General features: G+C 42.0%; 1 protein-coding gene across 1 annotated transcript in view; it reads left to right on the top strand.

The window, feature by feature from the left end:
• The window catches only part of ITPK1 (inositol-tetrakisphosphate 1-kinase), a 126,305-nt gene that overhangs the window by 47,981 nt on the left and 52,825 nt on the right, over positions 1–25,499 (top strand). The window contains exons 3-4 of the mRNA XM_009332382.1: positions 2,727–2,852; positions 17,454–17,571. Of these exons, the coding sequence (XP_009330657.1) occupies positions 2,727–2,852; positions 17,454–17,571 (244 nt within the window). The remainder of the gene's footprint in view (positions 1–2,726; positions 2,853–17,453; positions 17,572–25,499) is intronic.

Raw genomic sequence — 25,499 nt, 5'->3', positions numbered from 1 at the left:
CTGCTGAAGTGGAAGTAGAGCACTGTTACGGGGCACCCTTTTTAATACTTTCCGATGTGCAAAGTAGGTGCATTTGGTTTCATTCTCAAAGTATGCTAGTTGCTTTTAGCTGGCACAATTGTTGTGAAGAAGTTATCTTGCCCAGATGCCTTATGCTTCTGGAAAACACTGCGCTTCAAGGCCTGGATATGCCTTGAAGGCTTATTTCTATTCTTGGGTCAAGGCTGAAAGGGAGGACCATTTTCTTGTTTTTTCTTGTTTTTCTTGTTTTCTGAATGTTTCTGTGCAGATTGAGCTGCAAGTGCAGGAAGAATGTAGAGGGGTGACCGATCTCAAATAGTTATTTGCTTCTCACTGGAAGTCCTGAAGATTGATTAATTCACATTTTTGTACCTTGGCAACTGGGAACTTTCTGACCTAGTTAAATGGACCCTTTGTTTTGCTGTTTCCTTCCAGATGTGATAGGCAGATGAAAAAAACTCAGGAAAAACAATGTGGTCATCTGAGATTTCTTTTAAGGATATTAACTGATTTTTCTGGAACTTGGTTGCAGTAGATTATCTCCTTCCATGTCCTTAGCTAAGCTGCAGTTCACTTCATTTTGCCTTAACTTTGCAGACACTTACGCTTGCCCTTGGCCTTCATGCTGCACTCTTTGTGGGAGTAAAAATGTAAGTGCCAGGACAGTCAGACCTTCTGCAGACTGCCTCACCCAGCCGATCACCGAGCATCCACATCAAGTCTGTCTTGCTTGTCTTTACCATTGCATAATCTTTGCATGTAGAGAGTCTGCTGCCCACCTGTGAACAGTGCCTCTGTTAGTCTCCTTGGAAGATAGATGCACAATATGTTTTATGGTTGTATTAGAATCTACGTAAGTACTTCAAAGATAGTACTAGAGCCTCAACCTGTAACTGTTAATAGGAGCATATAGTAATGGGCAAGCAAAGGTGGTCTCTGTTGGGAAGAACTGGCAGTCTTTCGGTTTGCTTTTGTGCCATAGGTAACCTCAGTTATTCTGCTCAAGTAAGCCTAGCCCAGATAAGAGTGCCTACACAAGAAAAGCGATTCAGCTACATGGATCAGTTAGATTAGCAACTAGCAAATTATTATAAGGCTGCTAGATCTCTGCTGTTTTAGTTTTATTGGTGCTTGAGCTCCAGCCATCCTGTCTTATCGTTATCTTCCTTAAGGCACTCCTTAATTCAAAGCAGGGCCATTTCTGTAGGGTGGGAAATTTTATTAGGACAAAACTCAAGCTAATGAGACAGTGAAGACCAGGCTTCTGCCAAAACAGAGCGTCAGCAGGCTCTCCTGCCCAGCCTTCCTCTCCCTCCTGTGCCCCAGCCCCTTCTCTGCCAGAGTTGAATAAAAGGGATAGCAGCAATGGAAAGGAGCATGCATGTAACTAAAATCAGATGCTAACTTTAGTGAACACATATCTGTCTGTCATTTCAAAGATGTTCCCAGTTTGAAGTTTACAAGGTTAAGTTGCCACTGATGCAGTAGATCCCACGATTGGTTGAAGAGCAGTGCTTGATAATATGGCAGCTTTTGTGCAGTGGGCAGCCCGATGTGTCGGCTAGAACATGAGCCAGTTCTGGTACTTACACTGTACAAATGTTCAAATCTGGTAAGTAGCTTTGTGGGATCATTAAGTTTGGTAGGGACCTTAGGGGTCCGTAATACATCATCTTGATCAAAGCAGCTTCAGCATTAAATTCAGACTGAGTTGCTTAGGGCTTTGTCCAGTCAGGTCTTGAAAACCTTGGAGGATGGAGATCCTACATCCTCTGTGGGACTCTGTGCTGCAACCAGGCTGTTCCCATGGTGGAATTTTTTCCTGATTTAGTTGGAATCTCCACAGTTTTGATTTATGTCCTGATAAATCTAAGCCCTCACAATGACATCGGCCAGTTCTCTTAGTACTCTTACATGCATCCCATCAGGTCCAGTAGCCTTCTTTGCATTAAGATTCCCTCAGCAGATCCCTAACTCAATCCTTTTCCAGTACAGGTGGTTCCTCTGCTCCTTGAACCCTGTCTTGGTACTGGGACCAAGCCCTGTAACACATCGCCACTACTTTCGTGCCTTCCCATGCTGTCTGGACCAGAGTTTCTGCACACCCCACCCCAAATCTTTGTCCCCTATCCAGCTAACTGCCAAAGTCTGCTAGTGGGAGTGCTCTGGGAGCTGCACTCCTCCTTACCAGCTAAATAGCTGTCCCTGCAGCAGATGAATTTGCAAAGATCCCGAGTCACTTGCTTTTGCGTTACCTGTATTACTGTCCGGGGTGCTGTTTTGTGCAATCCCAAAGGGTGAAGGGCACAATGGGTGTTCCTTTTCTTAGTGGTGATAATCCTTGTTCGCTCATTCCTTTTGCATGTATGTCTAAGTACCAGGAAAGAGAGCTGAAGAGGGAAATGTTGGCTCAGGGTGGAGAAGCACAGGAAGGTGTTTGGATGAAGGGTGCTTGCCAATGACTTCACTGCTTTTTCATGGAATTAGAGAGAAATAATTGAGAAATGCTGAGAAATAAATGTCTGAGTAAAGCTTTCTGACATTCAGTGAAATGTAAATTCTCAGGGATTTGGGTAACATACCAAAATAAAGGCAGTGTGAAAAGTAAATGCATTCTGTGTGGCAGCAACACCTTGGTTGGTGGCAGGGACAAGAACCTCAGATCCTCCGTATATTAATAAAAGGTTTCTCTCTGGTTTCTTCAGCTTGACCTCACCAAGCCCATTGAAGATCAGGGCCCTTTGGATGTGATCATACATAAACTGACAGATGTCATCCTTGAAGCAGACCAGAATGACAGCCAGTCACTGGAGTTGGTTCACAGGTTCCAGGTAAGTGGTTCTTTCATAGTCCTGCGTTTCAAGCAGGAGGATGATCTTGGTGCAGCAAATTCAATCTGTTTCCTGTGCAGTTGGCAGGGTTTGATGAAGAGAGCTCCCTGGCACACTGCTTCCCCGCTACTGATAGCCCAGCAAAAATAGTTTTGTCAGTCTAAAATGGACTTGCACCTTTGGATAGGTTTTATGTTGTATTGGTAAGGTTAGTAAGAACTGGTTTCCCACCAAATGTTGTCCTGAGGTCACTCCAAGAGCATGAGTGCTGCTCACAAAGAGGAACAGGTGTTTGCAGAGTCCTTTACATGCGTCTCTCCATGACAGAAGCCACTAAATTAATTTGGCCCAGTTCTGTCTGGTCTTCCCAGTTTCTGGCATGCTAATTTCTGTAACATCAAGGTTACTGTGAGTGATTCTGTCCTCTAGTGCTGAGAATCCTGTTCTGTTAATTTTTTTTTTCTCAAGTTTACATTGAAGGTCAGAAATCTGCAAGGTATAGTGGTACAGAGAACTGTATTCCCAAAGAATTCCTATCAGTAGCCTGAATGCCGATGAAAATGATAAAGCAACACCTTTATCATTTTAAAAGGTGTTGCTTCTGGTGGATATCTTTGATCAAAGGTATATTCTTTTCTTCTCTTTCAAAGAGACGCAAAATTAACGTATTTTCAGAATTTTATGGAATATGCTTATGTCAGGTGGAAAAACGGCGCAGACAAATTCTGCAATTTTAACAACTTTGCTTTCTTGGGAAATGATGTTGTCTTTGCTCTGCTTAATGTTCTACAACTAATAATGTAGAAAATAATTTACTTGATGGAGTCAATATTCTCTTTGCTCTAATTACAAAGCTTTTCTGCTTCCTCCCACCTATGTATTACTCAAACACACACAGGAGACGAAAATGTTTGACTTGTGAGTCTGGCCCTCTGGCACCAGTTCTCTGAATAGTAGATGACTATTCATCACTAAGTAGTGCAGGTATCCACTTCCCACAACACTGGAAACTTGTAAATGTCCGAAGAAGCATATGGAGAGATGGGCTTTCTGCTCGCAGTCTTTCCCTGTTTCAGATGTTAAGTAGTTTGCCTTCACAATATACCCATCCTATCGATGGGAAAAACTGATGACCAAAGAGGCAAAAGGGCACGTGTGTTAACTTGCTCACAGCTGATTAAGACTCGTGAGATGCCTCATTCCCAATTCTTAATGTTGTTTTGTGCATTCCCGAAGGCCAGGCTTTATGAGGCACAGAGAGAGCATCTCTGTGTAGTACTGTGGCACCTCCCTTGTCCCCTGGAGAACATGCTGTTAGGGAACTTGTGCAAGCAGTTGTAGAACAACAGTTGGTGTGTAGCAGTACAATTAATATCTAAAACACCCTTCTTTCATTCCTGAGCAAGAATTTGTCAATGGATACGGAATATTTTTAATAAGAACTCCAACTAGTCAACTTATTGTATTTAATAGCTTAACGTCACAAGCTGCTTCTTTCTCAAGTACCAAAGTGAGGTCTGGAGGAAACAGTAGTAAGTACAGAGGATGCATTTTCCTAAAGCCGCATTTAACCACCAAGGTGAAGTTCAGTATGAAACAGGGTAGAGCACTTAGCAGCTAGAGCCTTAGCTTTGGCTGAGGACTTAGTGGGCTGTTCTCGTGTCTGTGTGACAGCTGCTGCACTGCTGGAATGCTGGTAGAGGTAAAATGACCTGCTAAAGCTAAATCCCTTACCCTGATAGATTTCTTAAAGCAATCATAATGTGATACCTTGATAATATTCTGTGTACCTTTGTTACCATTTAAATAACTTAATCCATTGTTTTTGTGTAGGTTAAATATTGAAGCTTTGTTTTTAAAGATATTTAAGTTAGAAAATCTCAGTGAAAATATGATCTTTATCTAATGAGTTTGTGGGATAGATTCTGAGTGGTGAGAGAGAAGCAGTGTATATGGATATGTTATCCATATATAATTATGGATAAATATCCATTTATTCTTTAGTTCAAGGACTTGCTCTTTGTATCTTCTTTTTTGATAGCACTTGGAAAAGAATAATATCACCTGAATAGAGATGCAGTGGCCTAAAAACAACAGAAACATCCCCTTATGAAAAAAATAAACCCAATCAAAGCTGCAACTACAAACCAAAAACCCAACTCCCCTCACCCAAAGTCTCTCCTAAAAATCTCAAATTCTACAGAGCTATGTAAGTTAAAACATATCACTGATCTTGTAGGATTTATTTTCTTTCAAATGATAATATCAAATACAGCAACATTTAACCACAGACTATTTGAAGTGAAATTACTGATTTAAACTTTTAGAAATGATAAATAGTTAGTTTGCATATAACAGTTAATACAGCATAAAAATAAGAGATGTATGTGGGGAATATTGTTGCCATTTTCTAAGCGTTTGTCAGGAAGAAGATATTTTATATAGTGCAGCTTGGATTTTTTTCAGAAAGTAAGATATAATTCAGTTTCAGTACAGAATTGCCTACTGCAGAGATCTCAAATTTCCACATATTTTTTCAAAGTGTATATGGTGGCAAGGGTGGGAACAGGAGGCCGTAGGCAAAAGCTTTGCAAAACTTGAAGAAATGGCACATTTCTCTCAGGCTTATTGAATCTGTTTGCTACTGTCAAGCACGATGGCATCGATTTTACCACCGGACCTTTCGGTCATGCTATTTATGCTTTCTCTAGTACTTCAGTTCTACCAGTTTCTACCTGGTGCTGTTTATTCACCCTACAGGCTAAGTCCAACCTGCATGCTTAGGGCTGTCTTCACGGTCCTCAAGTGCTGACCGCAGTTAGGGGAGTGCTCTCCTGCAGCGTGTTAGGCTGTAAGCCTGATTTTGGGGTGGAAGCTGAAGTGCTGTTTGGTTTAAGTGTAAATTTCAGTGGCTGTTTGCTCTCAGACTTCTTGAGCCCTCAACCATAAGGAGATTGGGGTATGGGGGGAGCTGGGAAGGTGAGGAGGAGTCTGTTGACTATTGTGAAGGCATCAGCCAAACTAATGAGAGAACCAGGTATGCTCCCAGGAGGCTTACATCCTTTGTATGGCAGTCCACACTCCCGGTGGAAGTTTCTAGAGATATACACATAAGAAAAGGCTGCAGACCCCTGGTTTACAGGGATATTCTTATTGGGACAATATTATAACCTTCACTAGTGCTGGCAAATCTCACTTGAGCTGCCTCATTTCAGAGCAGCTGAGAAATAGTTGTATGCAAATCCCACATACCATGCTATGTGGCACTGGGACCCCTCCAGTTATATGCCTGTTGGCAGCTGCCACCTGTTAGTGTCCTTGTCATTCCTGTATGGCTCACCTGTCAGGTTGTGCCCTTGATCAAAGTGTGGAGGCAGTGCATTGTGCTTCTGTTTCACTGTGATTGCTGGTTTCCAAGATGTGATTGTCTGTGTCCTATAGTGAATTGACCGAAACATTCCCACATCTCACAGGCTGGTTAACTCCTCCTGTGTTAAAACTGGAGCAACTTGTTGCAAACAGGTTTAAATCATAGCCTTAATAAAAGCTAAACAGCCAAACTCATATTGCCCTAAAATCCTACTCTGTCTATTTGAGTATAGCCTTGTGTGCAAGTTCAACAATTCAGCCTTGCCTCTCCTCTCCATCCCATTAGAAATAATAAATCGCCATATTCAAGGTGATCCCCTGTTAAAGGAAGCTGCATAATAGCATCCCTGTGCTGTGGTGTTTCTTAGGACTGTGCTGCAGCTCTTGCTACCTGTATTAATCTTGGAAATCATAGAGCTTTCTTTTTAGTGGCCTCTGAAGGAAACCAGTAAGAAAACTTCCCTTAAGATTTGGGGCAAACAAATCTTACTGCTCTCTCTGTTTCCTGACCCAGCTCTTGTCTCCCATACTACCAAGTTCATCTGTGTTAACATCATCTCCCCTGTCTCCTGTGCCTGAGTTTTTGTTGGCAGCATGGCCTTAATCTCATACAGCACGTACAGTAATGGATGAGCTATCGGGTCATTGATTTGGACTGGGGATATGCTTCTTGTGACACGCTAACTAATGCGGAGAGGTGAGAACAGTCATTGATCCCAGGGAGTTATGGAGAGTACTGACAGAGGTATTTGATACAGCATGTCAAATTCTTTCTGTAGGATTTGCATAGTGATAAGTTGATTTAAATACCTGCACAGCACAAGAGCATTCAGTTACATTAGATATTTTTGCAGACCTGTCTGCTGCCTTATAAGAATAACAGAGAACAAAAGGGGAAACAAGTTGGGCTGGAATAGGTTTCTGTTACAGTAGAGTGAAACAGAAATAACTGTAATCCAGAGACTAGATAATAGGGTTGAAATTCAGTCTTCTGTCCATTACCATTGCCGCTATTTTGTTGTTGCAGAACGCTTATATCTTTCTGTGCCTCAGCTCACCATCACCCTTCATAAATTGGTCTGTATTTCTTAATAATGGACTTAATAATTTTCCTATAAATTTCAGTATTCAAGCAAAAATAATACTGTGGTTCTTGTGAAGCTAATTTGCCATAGGCTGATGGGAAGTTGAAACTTTTTTTTAATTTTGATAATACTGGAAATTTGGATTGTGTGTCAAGTGTTGTAGAAAGCAAAGGTATGGTTCACACACCTGAGGCATATGCTGTATGTAAGTCAGCACCCTTTAATTGTCAGTAGGTCTGTTATCAATAAGCAAGTCTATCATTAGAAAACCTCTCTCTACAGTAATGCATGTCGCATATATATTTTTTGAGAGCTCTAGTAGTAGAGACAGATGGAAGTAAGGATAAGTTTCTGGGCAAGTCAGATGGAGAAGTAGTAGTTCCCTGTCTCCTGACTTGATTGGTAAACACAGCTGAACTTGTTTAACTAACAGTATGAACTGTGTAAGAAGGAAATAAATTGGGTAAAAAGCACCCTATGGATACAGAGCATTGTTTTATACCAGTGTCTTCCGTGCAGAGGGTGGTGGTGAATTCTGCTCATGCTTTGAAGACTCCTCTACATTTTCATCTTCATGTCCCTGTTAATGGTGGTTTTAGTCTTTTTTGAGCGCTCTGCCTAATTCCAGTTTAGCATTGCTGTGTTCACAACAGCAAGCTTCAGCCCAGCATACTCCAGAAAGGCTGTTGCAGGGCTACACTAAGAAACTTGCTTACTACTTCTTGCGAAATGCTTGGATCCAGCTAGCTGGTGCCTTCAAGGCCTTCATTTTTAGGAATATTAAATTTAACCGCAAATGAAAATAATCAAAAAGCCAAGAATGTTAGAGGAGAACTTGATGTTCTTTCTTCTTTCCTTGTCATTAATTCTTGGTTGTACAGTAAACACTCTCTTATCTAATATATCTATTATTTTTAAGGATGCCATCTTCCTGCAAAGAAGTGCGATGTAATGCCTAAAGAATTAGAAGGAGATCCTGGAGTGTGGGTTCAGTCACATGCTTTTCCACGGTTTCATTATGTGATCTAGACCATCCCATTTGCATCCCTAAGTTTTTGTTTTGCAAGCTGTAAATGAGAAGAAATGGTATTAACTCCCTTTTGAGGTGAATATGAGAAGCCCTTTAGGTCAACTCAGAACGGCTGTCATAAGGACTTGAGGTTTGTTTGTTTCTGTGTGGAGCTTTGGTATGAATTTGTAGTAGCTATGATGAGATCTGAGTTACAGACCAAGTTAGAATAGTCACACTGATGTCTGATGATCTGTCTCTACAGATAAGAGTGTTCTTTAAGCATAGCCCAGTGGATGACTTGTCCACAATCGTGTAGTTGAACTAGAATGTAGGTTTCCATTACTGGACTACACATATTTGTGACTGTGGGTATAGAATTATAATCTCTCAGTATCTTCAAAACTCATTCATTAGAAAAAGATTCTCTCCCAGTGCCTTCCAAACTGGGAGAGGATCTTTTTCTAGTGAATGAGATAGCGGGCGGGGACCCCTGTCAGCAGGCTTCTGAATGATATCCTCTCACCAGTAAACCAAGGCCTTGGGCTTCTGGTTCTGCACATGTGACTGAGCTGTGCCACGTTGCTGGCATGCAGGAAACTTTCATTGTAGTAAAACATGTACCCAGGAACCAACAGAGCAGAGGAGAGGTCTATCAGCGTTGAATTACATGCCAAAGTGTGTTTAAAGGGTATACTGTCATGTAATTTTGTATACAGGGCAGAAGCTGGCAGGAGATTGCTGCCTGTCTCCATCTGTCCTGTATTATTTTTAAGATATTGAAAACTATTAGAAATGAAGTATATTCCCTAGAAAAAATAAATTGTAAGAATCCATTTGTATAAAGTGTGTGGGGTGGAGTGGTGGTTTTGTTGTTTTGTTTTTTTTTTAAACTAAAATCAATTAGCAAGTTAGAAGATGTAAAGTGACCACCTTGCAAGAGAGCTACTTATGTGTGTGCAATGTTGGGTAAGCACTGTGGTATTTCTGGCACCTGCGGACAAGTGGAAATAGTGTGGTTCCCTTATTGTTCATTAAATTGACCAAAAAAGTCCTGATGATCTTAACCAGACCAAACAGTGCAAAATTCATGATGCTAATTTTCCTGCTGTTGAATATAAATATAAATGTAACAGCAAGATGATACCTGGCACCAGTCTTACTGTTGGCTCCATAACGCAGTCTTCCAGGAAGCAGAGAACAAGGGATCCTTGACCACAGGAGGAGGAACGATCTGCCAGGCTACATTTATGACCTTTGTAAGAATAACTTTTTTTCAGGGCTGTATTGTAGAGGCCTTGACATCTGCAAGAGCTGAGGAGGAAGCTGGCTTCACATTTACATGAGTCTGTGTGCCTGCTCTCTGGAGTCTGTGTAGAACCGTTGTACGGTCTGGTGGAGAGTGCTAATAGACTAGGAAGCCGCCTAGCATGCCCTTTTTGTCTTGCTGTTTAATGACTGTTCTCAATTGCCTTGTAATAAATAATTGTTATAGGAGACTCTGAAAATGGCAGGAGGAGTTGCCTGTTGCCAATGGGCTTTTTAGCTGCAGACCACCTTTAGGGCTGAGCTTTCTGAGGTCTTCATGCTAGTTGGATGTTGTCTGGACTGCAGTTTCTCAGGAGAGTATTGGTGGGTGCAAACTGTTCTCCACTGCGTTGAAGATCAGTGAGTGCCTAGTTATCTCATCCAAAGCCAAAAGGAAGACTGCATGCAGCACCTAGTGTAGCGCATGAAGTGCAAAGTAAAGAAATCTTTCCATTTGCTTCATAGGACACTTAGATCCTTATTTTGGGGGTGATGATTATTTGTAGAGATGATGATTAGTCTCCTTTCCTACCCACTGTAACACTGGGCTGAACTGACTGAACATAGTTTATTTGTTGTCTAGAAAAAAATTGTTACAGTCCTTGGTGGTTCCTTCTTGACCAGAGGAACATTGAGAGAAGTCAGGTGGCAAGAGGCATAGTCCCCAAGGGTCCCTTTCACTTGCTGGTGCTCCAGTTCCTGTCTTCTTGGTAAGAAACAGAACCAAACTACCCCAGTTCCTGCCTTCTAGACAAAGTTTATGACTTTGAAGAGTGAGTATGTTTTGGCTTGTGTAAGGCATTGACTGGGGAATCTGTTATGCTCTGATTAGAGCAAAATACTCTGAGCAGCTGCCTGTCATAGCTGTAGAGGGGCTTGAGTAGCTTCATTCATTACGAGTCTGTTCCATTCAAAATGACGGCTCAAGTGATGGAAAATCAATAGGGTTATTAAATTGTCTTTCAGAGCTTTTTCTGAACAGGTTCTCTTTGCATTAGCCTTCTTAAAAAGATAGATCAGAAGCAGGTTTTATGCCTAGGCTTCTGCTATCAGGTTGATGAAAATTTAAAGTGTTTCTTCCCCCCCGCCCTCCAACTGTTGACTCTCCCACTCTGAAGTTGTCCAGGAAGGGCTCTTCTATTCTTGATTCAGAAGCTTCCTTAGAAGGGTTTGGGACTGGGAGGAAGGAAAATTAGGGAGATATTTTGAAAGGGAAGGAGTTAGGGGATTGCTCTTGCTTGGAAGGGGAGAAGTGCAGTGTTCTTGCTGCACTGATTGCTTTCTTCAGAAGTCTCAGCTGCGAGAAGGTGATCTGGGTATGTACTCATGGAGATTATGCCAGTGGATTTTTAATGCTGCCTTTTTTTTTTTTTTAAAGATACTAACCCATTCTGTTCCTGGTTTTCAGCTTTTTACTCTGAAAATGCTTACACATTTCAAATCTCTTTTCACATGCTCTGCTGAGAAAAGGCAAGTAAAAAATCAAAGGCAACTATCAAATCTTAGTAATTTTTTTTCTTATTGGAGGGACAGGGTGAGACACAAAGTGGAAATGGTCTATTTGCACCTGAATTCACAGGCTAATACCTGTGTTTTTCCCATTTGAAAAATAATTCTGTCTTATATTTGTTGCAAGAGCCTCATAAGCAGGCAAAATTAACTAAAAATTTGTCATTCAAGTGCTAACTGGTAGGATAGCTTCCTGTGGGTAGGTGTTTGCAAGATGAAGCAGTGGTGGACTTTTGAAGGCAAAACAGGGAAGCTGAGTACTCAGAAAGTTGCTTTGAGATGTACAGTGAATAGAAATATAGCAGAGAAGATCTGTCCCCACTTCTCCTTGCCGCCCCCCTCATCCCTCCCAACCACTGCAGGAATCTCTTTTAGATTTAGAGACAAACAATTTTGAGATGAGCGATTGTTCAAGATCCAGCTTGTCTACACCTTTCCTTTTGGAAGGAGATGTCCGTGAAAAGAGACTGTCACAAGACAACAAAAAGGAACTTTTAAGTCTGAATCTGATGCAAACTCTTTAGACAAGCTTGTGTCTGTCTTTACATCTGTTTCTCCCTTGGAAAATGTCAGTCTGTTATTACAAGTGGTCATCTTCATGTTTTTGTACATGGGAAGACACAAATCCAAATGCTGTTATTGTTTCATTTGCTAACTTTTTTAAAATATGGAACTGTTTAATATTAAACAAAAGATTATAGAAGTTTTATTACTTAGTAATAAAATCAAGTCAATGAGTCAGTGAGTCTCTCTTATCTAATGACCTAATATTTGCAGTAGATACTGTATCAACTTTCTGTTAAAATATATATATATATTAAAAACCAGCATTAGCTACCTTTTTGGGTAAAATGACAAACAACTCTATTCTCAACTATATACAGGCTTCTCAAGAAAAGTTTTTGGTTTTGTTTTTGTTTTTTTTTAAATATCTGGGTTATATCCAGAGGTATTTAATAGGGAACATGAAATATTTGGTCTCCTCTTTGATTTCAAGTTTCATTGCTGGCCTTCTGCCAGTAACAGGGCTGGTACAGAGCATGACTGAATACAAACAAAGGAGGATCTGCTAAAAGTCCTTGTTTCTTCTTGTTTGCTTTTATTATGTCAAAGATTAGAAAGAGGAGAACATAGAAGTTGTCTGGGTCAAGCTGAACTGCAGCCCAAGGACAGAGCCCTTTCAAAATATTGTTGGGAAGCCTAAATATCCTCCAGATTGTTGCCTGGGTTGTTGGAGTCTGCTGTTGGATACCAGTCTTTGGTAAATCTACCAAAGGAGGGTGCAGAGTTGTTTTGTTGGAAAAAGATTGGTCATGAAAGGTTGTGCTGTACTGAAAGCTATCTCTTGGCTTCAGTGTTTCACTTTTCCTTCTGCAACTGCACCATTTTCAACTTCATATCTATAGTAGCTCATCTGCTATCAGGTGAGTGGTGAATATGTGATGAATGGAGTTAAATCCAGTTGGCGCCGGTCACGAGCGGTGTTCCCCAGGGCTCAGTACTGGGGCCGGTCTTGTTCAATATCTTTATCAATGATCTGGACGAAGGGATCGAGTGCACCCTCAGTAAGTTTGCAGATGACACCAAGTTGGGCGGCAGTGTTCATCTGCTTGAGGGTAGGAACGCTCTGCAGAGGGACCTGGACAGGCTGGGTCGAGGGGCCGAGGCCAACTGTATGAGATTCAACAAGGCCAAGTGCCGGGTCCTGCACTTTGGCCACAGCAACCCCATGCAGCGCTACAGGCTTGGGGAAGAGTGGCTGGAAAGCTGCCTGGCGGAAAAGGACCTGGGGGTGCTGGTTGACAACTGGCTGAACATGAGCCGGCAGTGTGCCCAGGTGGCCAAGAAGGCCAATGGCATCCTGGCCTGTATCAGAGATAGTGTGGCCAGCAGGAGTAGGGAAGTGATCGTGCCCCTGTACTCGGCACTGGTGAGGCCGCACCTCGAATACCGTGTTCAGTTTTGGGCCCCTCACTACAAGAGAGACATTGAGGTGCTGGAGCGTGTCCAGAGAAGGGCAAGGAAGCTGGTGAAGGGTCTGGAGAACAAGTCTTCTGAGGAGCAGCTGAGGGAACTGGGGTTGTTTAGCCTGGAGAAAAGGAGGCTGAGGGGAGACCTCATCGCTCTCTACAACTACCTGAAAGGAGGCTGTAGCGAGGTGGGTGTCGGTCTCTTCTCCCAAGTAACTAGCGATAGGATGAAAGGAAATGGCCTCAAGTTGTGCCAGGGGAGGTTTAGATTGGGCATGAGGAAAAATGTCTTTACTGAAAGAGTGGTTAAACATTGGAACAGGCTGCCCAGGGAAGTGGTTGAGTCCCCATCCCTGGAGGTATTTAAAAGACGTGTAGATGAGGCGCTTAGGGACATGGTTTAGTGGGCATGGTGGTGTTGGGTTGACAGTTGGACTCTTACAGGTGTTTTCCAACCTTAGTGATTCTATGATTCTATCAAAATTCTTAGACACAAAACCTTCATGTTCATCTAGATCTGTATAGTAGTAGAGCTGTTCCGTGCCATGGGGAGAGTGCTGCTACTTTAGGCTACATCAAGAGTTTTCCAATGTGTTAAGTGATCTTCGCAATTAAATAGTCAGTAAAACATGATGCCTGAGTGTGCAGCAGTAAAGAATCAAAGTTTATGAAAGGTCTCACATCGGCTACCATAATTGTTCCTGTGAAGCTAACAAAATAGATTTTTCTTATTGTAATTTCCTGTTGTGGGGAACTGGTGTTTTGGTTTGGATTTTAAAATTATTTATTTATTTTAAGTCATTTTCTGTGCATAGATATTGGAACTCTTTCTTTTGCATGTGTTGGTGATGTACTGGTGTGAGATGTGGGAGACTGGGAAAGTGTTGGCAGTGTACATGCCCAGGGGGGAGGCTGGGTGATTTACTTTGGGGATTCTGGTGCAACTTGATGGTTCTGTTTTTGAATGCAGAGTTAATGTTTTGTGATGGAAATCCAAGCAACACACAATACTTTGAGAAGAGATGCAGAGTTATAAAGACTTGAGTGCATTTTGATGCTCCTGTCCCCTAAACTGCTTCAGCAGTTAACCACTAGCTGTGTTCAAATAGATATGCCCTATACAAATACATTGACCTTGTTCTGCATTGACAGACTCCTTTGCTTGAAAGGGGAGGCTGTTTCTGGATTCGGTTAAAATGAGAGATCCGTAGCCCCTCCCCAGATTAGCTCTAGGAGACACTTCAGGTCCCAGTCCTTTCCTTTACTCAGATGATGCAGATCTTCACTGCCCTGCTGACAGTCTCTGAGTTTTGCCATTCCCGTGCCCTCTGGCTGTCCGACTACCTAAGCCTGTAAATGGAGAAGAGGTGGAGAATAGTACCTGAAATATGTTTGATGCTGAGAAATTTCCTTGTTTTATAAAGAAAGCTCATGTTCAGGCTCCTGTGTGTGTGTGTGTGAAGGGGCTGTCACCTTACATTCAGTGCAGTTCTTCTTGACGTTAAAGTAATTAAAGTCCTTCAGACTCTAAATGGCTTCTGGAAGACAGCCCCCACCTCCATCTTCATCAGTTATTTCATGTTTGCCTTACAGAGCTTTTTGGAGCCTCCTTAATGCAACAGGATGAGAAATCAGTCACTGGAAAGTCAGCTAAGACGCTCACTTCTGTTGACACGTTGCCTGGTGTAGAATGGCCTTGGGATCATGCCTTCATTCCTGTTAAACTTTGTTATGCAGTGTCAGGCTTACTGCTTGGATGATCTTTTAATACGGTTTAGAGCTATTATCATTATAAATAAAGCACTATGAAGTTCCTTATAGAAAGCATAAAAAAGCAAGGCTCCCTCTGGAAATACTTAGAGTAACGTAAGCCAAAATAATAACAAGTGGAACATGCCTAATCCAGGGAAGTGAGGATAGTCCTCAATGCTGAGTTGAGCATCAGGAAGATTTGGGAAGGTGCACAAGGAGCTGGGGGAAGGAAAAATCATTCCCTCCTTGGAGGGGAGTGAAGGGGATGGAGGCCACAGGCAGGACGAATGTTTGTGTGAGGGGAAGGATTAGTATGTACAGAGCAGGGGCTGGGCCAGGGTGGAAGTACGGGGAGCTTGAATTCAAGGTGGAACCAGAGACTGGTTGAGGTGGAGGGGTGGTCACCACAGTGTGAAAGGAAGAGCTAGTACACACATCAGAAATGCCACAGGACGTTTGCTGTCAGATCTCTGCTGAGGTCACGTTTTGGAGCTGTGGCTTGTTCAGTCTGGTTACCGTGCGTACTTACCTGCTGCCCCACCAGGGTATTGGCTGTCTGTAGCGTGCTCATCCTCGTGGTGTGCTCGTGAAGATGCACACTGTGGTGTGCTCGTGAAGATTTACACTGTGGTAGCTCCCTATCTTTTAAGCTGAGGCATAGAGGGGCTAAAAGAACTGTCTTGTTATGCTTTAGATATGTCGAGATACTCGAGTATAGTTTCATGATCAGCAAGTTTAAGCTAATGCCCTAATCACTGGATCATCCTAGCTCCACAAGGTGTCTTCTAGCTGCTGCGTAAAAGGGCATGTATGCATAGACACACATAGGTGTTTAAGATGCGTTAGGTAACAAGTTACTCTATCTCTTAAAAAAAAAAACCCAAAAACTTCTGTATTTGAAAGCTGACTGCTCTGCTTGAGACTCTGGAAGTACGGGGGGCAGGAGACTCATGAAAACTGTTCTCTGTACGTTCTGGGTATTAATGACTTGAAACGAACCCAGCTTCTGCTCCAGTGAGCCAAAGAGGCTTTTTATTCAGGCTACACTGTAAGGGTGAGACAACAACTGGGTCTGACAGTCTTGATGATTTACTGTGCAAAAGGCTCCGTCCCTTACTTTTCCCAAGTGGCAGCAAGGTTGAGCATATCTTTGGGGAATTCACTCTTCGTGTTCTGCAAGGATTATTAAATACGTCAGACACATATTGCCACTGAAGGGTGCCTCATGCCCTGTGAAGGAAAGCTACTTGTGTGCTGTGGGTGATGCAGTGGGTTCATTAAACCCCAATGCTGGATCCTCTTAGAATAAACCCCTTTTAGCAAGCCATCAGTTCAGACTATGTAGTCAGCAGAAAGCAACAGTTTGCCAGTGCTAGGAGGAGTGGGGGGTGGAAGTCTGCTTCCCCAGTCAGTGTCTGGAGCAAAATCACTTGCTGGGAACAGATGGTGCCATTCTTTTCTCTCCAGCTCAGTATCTAGCAAAGTGCATCTCCTGATGCCACCTCATCATACTCCTAAGTACCTTTTGGAGTATGTTTTGTTCTCTGAAGTAACCAACTTAAGGAAGTAGGGCTTAATGGAAGTCTATTACTTGCAGGAGCATTTACCATGCGTTTGCATGAATGGATTTAAAGAAATGAGTGGAAACGTAAAGATGGCTTTGGGAAGTTGGGTAAAACAAAGGCAGATGGTAACTTTGGAAATGTTTGTCTGATTTTGGATAGGGTAAGATGGATGCTTGTTTGTCCCATTGACTTTATGGGGCCAGGTTGGGGCAATGATGAAGGAACTCAGCTTCTGTTCCTGAGAAACAGAAGGAAGTTTTTTTAGGTTTGCAAGGGCAATACCTGGCAGTTGTGTCTGTGTTCATGGCCAAGATGCAGTAGTGCAGTCATGACCTCAGGGAATGGGGAATTGAGTTCCCAAGATGAAGATCCATGAGAACATTAACTTTGCTTTGTTCTTGTAGTCAGGAGGAGAGGAGAGTATGAACTTAGAGAATCAGATGCTTTCAAAACTCAGTGAAAACACAGTGAAACAGCAATCTCTTGAGCTCTGCCAAAAAAAAATTCCAGCCCTTATCATCCAGCTCTTAACACTGTCTTCAGCCCAGCTAAAGGACAGCAATAATAACAACGTTAAAGAACCCAGATGTAGTTCTGAGCTTAGTTCAGACAGATGTGATATTCACGTGCAATAATTCAATGCAAGGCTGACCCCAAGATAGCAGTGTGTCATCTTTCTTCTCCTAATTGCTTTTCTTAGTCCTGGTCACAGCTGTTACTGTGGCACTTTGCCACTGGCTCCCTTCTGAGTTGATGTGGTTGCAGCGCAGGTTTCACTGCTGATGGTGAGTCCACAGGAGAAATTTGCCATCCTAAAACAGTTAACTGTCATGTTTGTGTTTGCTTCACATGTCAGTGTCTAGACTGTTTGGTGACTTTCTGCGTTGCCAATGTCTGTTTGCCTCCCATTGAAGAGAAGCTGGACATTGAGGTTTTTAACATTGTCTGTTCTCTTCCCCATCTCATTATTTTTCCACACTCTTCAGGCAACCTAATGCCATTTTATTTTTTTATGCTGTGTATTTGTTTTGCAGGAGTATATTGATGCTCATCCAGAAACCATTATCCTGGACCCTCTTCCAGCTATTCGTACGCTTCTGGACCGATCCAAGTCTTACGAGCTAATTCGGCAAATAGAGGCATACATGCAAGGTAGGCCAATACCTGCTCTCCTGGAAGGCTTTTATTGTGACTAGAGAAGGAAGCAGCTGTCTTCTAGAGGCTGGATGTGAGGTTTGAAGTAGTGGTTTTGGGCCCCTTGCGTTCTGTCTCTCCATGGGAGCACAAACACTGAAGCATTCCTGTGTCACAGGATTGCCTTCTGGAATCCCATGCTCTTCTTTTTCCATGTACACAAAGGAGGTTTGCATCTGGTTAAAAATACGATGTGGTTTTAATGGAGAGCATATTTACTACAGTGAGCACTCCCAGAAATCTTCTGGAAAACATTGTCTTTTTGTGCGTGCTGGTAAATTGAAATGACTGTACAAACTTAGCAGCTTGCCATAAGAATCCTGAGGCCTGAATTTGGGGGAGATTTATGGAAGAAGAAAAACTGGTTTTGGAAAGGACTGAAAGAAATGAAATTGTAAATAGAGCTAAGATCTTTGAGAAGCACTGGAAGCCTGTTGCACAAGTTAATTGCTAGGAGGAACATAAACGCACTTCTGGTGTTGGCTAGTTACCTGACATAGACTGTTGCCTTTATTTGGCATCGTTTGAGTTGTATTCACACGTTCAGAAGTCATGCCTTTTCAACCTGAATAATTCTAGTATCTTATCATTTTAACCATTGTAACTGTTGGGTTAAGTTAGTCTTTCATTCCCTTTCTACTTCTGTTATTGTCATGTTCTTGAAACATTTATTGACTGTTGAGTTTAAATCTAGAGTAGCTCTTTCAGTAACTGTTTCATATGTTAGATGACTATACTTGGGGGAAATTGTGTGCTGAACTATGTTCTAATGGGGCGTTATTGGAATTACCATTGTGATTGTGTTATCACTATCTTGATGGGCAGGTAAGAAGCTCATAAATTTGTATCTTTATAATTATGGATTTATAGGCATAGTGTTTGCATCTGACCTGCCTGGCCCCATCGGCAGTGTCTTTGTGTAAATATAAGACTAATAATTTGCAACACTCTCTGTTGTCTTTTGGAATCTCTAGGAGAAAATGTTCAATTACTTTAAAAGGATTTTGTTTTGGTGTGGTAATTGCTGTTTGTGAGTGGGAGAGAGGTGCTGAGGGAAACCTGTGCTCTGAGGAAGTGGTTGGGATTTTGTTCTAGCAGCGGAGAGATTCAGTGTTGGGTTTTTTTTTTTCCCTTAAATTGCTATCAGTATTGTTATTTTTATCTCTGAGAACAATATGTTCGGGAGAGCATCCAGATTTTGCAAGTAGTTTGTCTTGCGCGTATTTCGGCCTCCTCTGGTCAAGCTGATGAGAAAAAGGAATAAATGCTTAAGGAGGAAAAAGAAAAAAGTAGGTTTTGTGTTCAGTTAAAACTGACACTTTAAAGAGAAGCTGTTAATAAGGTTGAGGAATGAGGTAAAGAAAAGCTTCACCTGTTCTCACTGGCCGCTGCAGTGTTAGGTGACCATATTTCCCCTGTCCCTGAGTCCCCCCCCATGCCACCTCCCCCATCTCATGTTATTTCTGTCTTATCATCAGAAATATCACGACAGAGACCTTGAACCAACTTTCTGTTTAGCAGGGGAAATCTCAGGAGAGCTGAGTAATTGGCTAACTTCTTGTTCTGGCCTAAGTAGATCAGCCTCTGTATTCCCGCACATAATGATCTGGAGTGAGAAGAAAGTTGCATCCCTCTAGACAGTATTGTGGGATTTTCCCCCCTCCTTGTTTTCACCTGCTAAATTGTGTTTTCTGCTTTGCAGCTGTCATGTCTCATCCCAAGGCCATGAGCACTTAGAAAACTCAAACAAGAAGTAATACAACTGTGAATAGCATGAGATCTTAGGAGCCACATCTTTTTTGCTCTGGAATTTCAAAATGGAAGTCACTACCAAGAAAATAATATCCTAGTCGTTAGCTGTAACTTGAGAGCCCAGTTTATCACAGGATACAAAATTGATGTGATGGGTTAAGTTCAGTGCAGGGGATTATCTCTTCCAAAGGAATGCCATAAACTCTGGCGGGTTGAGTTATGTCTGTAAGGAGAAATCTGCTGCTGTTGAAAGTCTTTCAAAATAAAATTCAGTGTCTGTTTACAGACCAGTTTTGGATTCAGGTGATCATTACCTCTATTTGAATTATGTTTTGAAATAACTATAAATGAAGTATAATATTTATTTGTGATCTTCAGTTTACACTTCATTTCAACCCTGTAGACCTTACAAGAACTGTATAACTAAAGATTTGCACCAGTTGGGTTAAAGGGAGGATGACCACATGCTCTGCTGACTCCTGTTTGTACAGTGCTGAATCCTCCTCCCTCTGTGTTGTCTGGACCTTTGAAAATGGCAGATGTTGCTGAGGTGACTGTGTTCTGCAGCAGTAGGGCCCCATGTTTTATGAACAACTTGATTTTAAATGTAATTGTCTTTCAGGTGTCCAAGTTAATGCCTTGCCTGTCCTTTTGACAGTGAATTCTCTATGCTTCCTGAAAAAGGGAATCCCTATTTGAAGTGTCTAGAAGTGTATCTGGACATCATTAGGCTTTCTGAAAGTCCTGTAGCTTGCTCTTTATTGAGTCAAGTATCTGAGTGATAAGTACTTTGATCCAGCCTCCTGAGAATGGGTTGGAAAGATGCTTTGTGGCACACTCCTTATTTCTGCTACCACAGTCTGTGGCCACTAAAGGAACTGAGGTGACAGGGAACTAGTAACGAGGCAAGAGTTGTACGTGTAGTCTGAGGGAAAGCGTGGGGTTGAACCTGGGCTTTCCATGTCCTAGACTGACACTGTAACCACTCAGTCCTTGTGGAAATACAAGGTTCACAGATTTGCAGAATCATTGAGGTTGGAAGAGACCTCTTGCGATCATATAGTCCAACTCCCTGCTCAAAGCAGGATCCTCTAGAGCAGATTCCTCAGGTCCATGTCTGGTTGGGTTTTGTATATCTCCACAGATGGAGACTGCACGACCTCTCTGGGCAACCTGCTCCAGGATTCACCTTGAACCTGGTGTGCTAGCAACACACAACTAGCAGTTGCTGAAGTGACTTGCAGGTACTGTTATTTTCTTCAGTATAGATAGTGATATCTCTCTTGGAAGGAAGTGGGACTGTCTTCTGAAAAAAAAAAAGCTTTAAGAGATATTTTAGCATTTATTTTAAAGGATTCTTTTTTGGAAGCAATAGTCTGGCCAGGGCCATAACTTCCTCTTTTTCCTGTTCTTTGTTATTTTGAGTGCAAGCTTTAAAAGAACTAGTCATTCTGAAACCTTCACTTCTGAGTCTTTTTGAAAAGATTTGAAAAAATAATGGTTGCATTCCCAACTTGTGTCCTACATAGCTGGCAGATCTATCTTGAAATAAATCACTGCATGTAATTTTTGGTATAGCAGTTGAGTTCTCTCAGCAGCTGTATTGCTTTGTTTACTTATCCATGAAGAATTGCTTCTGATATAAAAGTGCTGTAGACCAGGTTTTGTAATGTTCGGTGAAAGATTAGGAGCATTATTTAACAGAATTTCATTTTTAGCAGGGTATTGTATGGTTGGAGCTGTGTCAGCCTTTTTTAAGCTTTAACCTCATGAAAAATAACTAAATTCTCTGATGCCGTGTTGAAAAGCTGTGATCCTACAGCCTTGGAATTCAAGCTCTGACTTTTTAAATTAAGCTTAAGATGGTAACAGATAATCATTGTGACTAGGCACTAACTAACCTTTTTACATTACATTTTTAGTTTTAATTTTAAAAGCTTTTAAAATTCCCTATATATCTTAGAAGTAATTATCTAAACTGAAGGAATTCAAACCAAAACTGAGGTAAACATGGTACTCACTTGGTGCTCTACCTAGTTAGTGTTCCCATCTGCTGCTCAGCTTCCTTTGGTGTCTCAAGTGACTTACAGGTTTCTCTGATAACGTTTGAACTTCAGATATTGCAGACCCTGGAGTTCATTTCTTTAACCACTTCCACCTGGCTTTTTTCCATGATTTTAAAATCTTCTTGTTCTTAGATTCTTAAATTTAACTCCAAATCTAAAATTTCTACAGAAACTAGTCTTCGCGGGGTTCCCCTAGGAGAGAGAACTTCTACATGAGCCAAGCTATGACTCCTGAATTTCTCTCTCTCCTAACAGTCTTTTCTGAAGTACGGGAACTATTCCCTCGGGACGCTGTAAACAGTGTAAAACCCTTTAGCTGTGATGTTTTCATTCCAGCGTGTAATCGAAATCATTTATGTTTGATTGTTTACTATTATATGAGATGCTGTTGCTGCTGTGTGTGCTCCTTTCTGATTTTTGGCGATATTATAGAACAGATCATGGCATCCTTCTCTTTTCCCTGGATTTCTTTTTATCAGATTCTGTCTGTCTTAGAAATACTTCTTGAACAGCTGCATGTATCTCTTGTGACTAGGAGAGAGGCTCAGCATGATGTGTAACGGGTAAGGCACTTGATTTGGGGCTCAGGGTTTTCTGCTTGGCGCTGGTTCTGACTTGCTGTGTGACTTTGGGCACAGCATGTCACCCCTGTGCGTCTCTTTCTTCTATTGACACTCATATGTCAATATATATACATACGTGTATATACATACAGGTACTCTGATATAGTGAGTCTCTGATGGTAAGCAATCTGTATAGGTACTGTTTTAACAGAAATTGTAGATCTGTTGTTGAGTAGAAAACTGGGTATTTACAATTCAACGCCAAAGTAGGTGGTCAGGTTTTATTTTTTGGACGTTATGGAGCATGTACGTCACTGGAGTGGTGCATACTCAGAACTTCCCAGAATCAGGCCACCCAGTTAAAAGTGCCTGAAAATAGCTGTATATACATAGCTCTACGCATTCACCTTTTGAAACTGTGGCCTCTAGTCTCTGTGGCCTACTTTTCATTGCAGTTTTGGTCAGAGGAGAGGGAGAAGAATAGTCACAGAGGTCAGTCAACTTCAGGTACCTCGATCTGTATTTGAAGCTCCTATTAAAATGAAAGGAAAAATCTGTTTTTAATTTAAAGGCTCTAAATCACCCACCTGAGGCTCACTTGTTTATGTAGGGACATATCAGTAAAGCATCTAAATTAGAGAGCTGATGTTAGCTACTGCAAATAACCACACCAGTTTTTGGATGCAAAAGTCTCCCTTGTTGATTGTATGCTCTCTTTCCACCAAGAACGCATGCAAACAGATGTCTCATTACCTCGCTCCAAGTGTGGTGCGCATTCACTCACTGCTTTTTAATTTCTATCTGAAAACTAGTGTACATGCGTGGAGGGAAGTAATTGGAATGGAATTAATATTCTCTGTGACTGGATGGACTTTATCCAAAGTGCATCAGCACACAGCAGTGTTGCACGTGGCGGTGCTCTGTACCCCGGCTGTCAGCACTTGATAGGTCTCAGCCCTGCTGTCAAACTGGGAAGGCTCTGGGACTTTTGACCCAGGGAGGTGGCACCTGACATCTTTCTCATAAAAGCTCATTCATTGATCTAGGAGGGGGCTGACAAAGGGACACGAATGCGTCTGTGTTACGATAAACAAGCCCTGGCTTTGAAATTTAAAGTAGACAGGTGCTTCCAAAGGACTAATCCTGTCCTGAGAGAGGTGGCAGGAAAAGAAAGCGGGAAGCCCCAAAGGGAACCTGGAATCTCCTCTCTTGTACCATTGCTTGCTCTTGTTAAGGTAGTTTACAAAAAGGATTTTCTAAGGTAAGAATGCTGAAAGTTAGCCATTTCATAAACAGAAAATATGAACAGACTCTCCTTTCCCTTCCCGCCTCTCCTCCCCCTTCCCAGGTTTTCATTATTTTGAGCTGTCAGCTCTGTCCCAGCGTAGGTAGGAGGGGCCAGAGAGCTGGGGGCCCCTGTGGAAATGATGGGCAGAGTCCCTGTTCTCCCAACCAGGAGTGGCAGTCTGCTGGCCTGCTGCTTCTGGCCTGCTAAGATACATCAGCTTGGTATTGCTCAAGCTGACTCTGCGGTCCAACAGACACAAAGCCTGGAGAATAATACAGAAAACATTTTTATTGTTTTGCCTCACAGTGTGCCAGCCAGAACTCCTTGAACCAACAAACAATCTTCATCTTTGATCCCAGTAGTCTTGATGGTCACTGAGCTTTCAAAATAAGCCTGTCCGTAAAGTTCAGGTGTTACTTTTGGGTGCGCTTAGGTTTAATCTTTAAATCTTGTGTGCTTTTGTGGCCAGATATGGAGAATCTGCATCCCACTTTCAGTCTCCTTTGCTTATCCAGATCTAAAAAGAAATAAGGCTGGACCTTTTATCCATTTATTGCATACCAGTGTTGGAAACTCTTTATTTTACCTCTACGTGCATCATTTCAAAGCATTTGTGTATTTGATAAAGCTGAAAACATGGAAAAGTTTATAGCAGCTTAAGCAAGAGCTTCTATGAATTTTGTGTTTGGGGCTTGGGTGGATCTGAAGAATGACCGAATCTGCTTTTTGGGGTAAAGATATAAGCCATGACTGCACTCCATTGTCATGGGGCATTCCTAAGACATCTCCAGTTTGGGTTTTAAGAATAGAACATGGATTAATTCTTGAGGATTATTGTCTCTCTGGAATTAGGAAAGAAGGAGCAGGGATTCTTCTTGCCATGAGGAAGTCTACACTGAATAAACGGATGTTTTAAATTCCAGTACAGTTGTGTTTCAAGTTACTCTGATCCTCTTGAGCGGAAATTTCCTTAGCTGGCATCTGACAATAGAAGATGCTTTTCCCAAGTGCTAGAAAAAGTAAGGAAGGAGCAATGAAAGATAAATTGCTCACAATATCAATGTAAAACTTAAGTGGGAATACTTTTTGCAGCAAGTGGCTTTTCCCTGATGTTTCTACTCATACTGTCATAAGATCAGAGGTCAAGAAATAAGTCTTGAAAAATAGGACCTTTCATCTGAATTGGAAACCAGGACTCAGCTGATAGAACATTATTCCAGTTCTGGTGTGATGTCTTCATGTCACTTTTGCTGCCAAAGAAGCAGTTTATTTTGAGATGTGTTACAGTAGTCCAGCGTGGACAAGAAAAATAGCATCCCTCACATTTCCTCAGACAAGTATCTAGCCAACATGTGTGAGACCCCTGGTTAGATTCTAATCTCTCCTCATGAAGAGTCCAGCAGAACCTTAAGGCTTTACCAGGGTAGCACAGGGTCAGCTGATGATAACAGTACCTGAGAGATCCATGAAAAGGATGCTTTCCTTTACCAGGGCCACTAACATCCAGTCTAAATGCACTATCAGCTCCTGTTCCGCTTACCTGCTGGCTTTGTGCAACTGTTACGACATCTGAGTGTATCAGCAAACAAAATCATGAAAGCTTGAGTGCTTTATATGTTCCTTGATGTCAGTAGTTGGTTCTGTCTCACGAATTTTCCAAGTGGCTTTCTGAAGTTAGAGTGGAAGAGGCTGCAAGTGTAAAGGTTGATAAGAGGGACTTGAGATGATCTGAGTTGCTTGTATAGTTTATGATTGAGTGGAACCAAACCTATATGGTCAGTTGCTTGATAGTCTTCCTAGACAGGGTCATTTACTTGTCCTTGTCATTTGATATGCTACACCACTAACGCTTTGCTTTTCTTCCTGTTTGGGGTACCCTTCTTACAGTAGTGATTGGGAAGTGGTGATTTTTTGTTTTTCTGATGTGTAAATGCTGCATATGGGGTGGAAATAGGGAGATCCAAATGTGTCCGTAGGCTGGTATGGCTGTATGGAGACAGTCAGCTCTTCTGGAGTGTCAGTAATCCACAGTTCAGGTCACTATACTGCATTTGTGTAAAGGAAACAAAACTGATTCTGCAGGATACAGCTTAGTTCCATGAAAATGGAGAGATGCTACGCTGAGAAGAAAGAGAGTGGTAAGTGTTACAGGCATGTGTTGCATCCTTTCATGTCCTGTTTGGTGGGCAAGGTGTACGTGGAGCACGTTTCAGAACT

The sequence above is a fragment of the Pygoscelis adeliae genome, unplaced genomic scaffold, assembly GCF_000699105.1.
Source record: "Pygoscelis adeliae isolate BGI_AS28 unplaced genomic scaffold, ASM69910v1 Scaffold429, whole genome shotgun sequence".
Classification (NCBI taxonomy): Eukaryota; Metazoa; Chordata; class Aves; order Sphenisciformes; family Spheniscidae; genus Pygoscelis; species Pygoscelis adeliae.
Note: the sequence above shows the minus strand (reverse complement) of the source record. Positions and strands in the feature narration are given on the sequence as shown.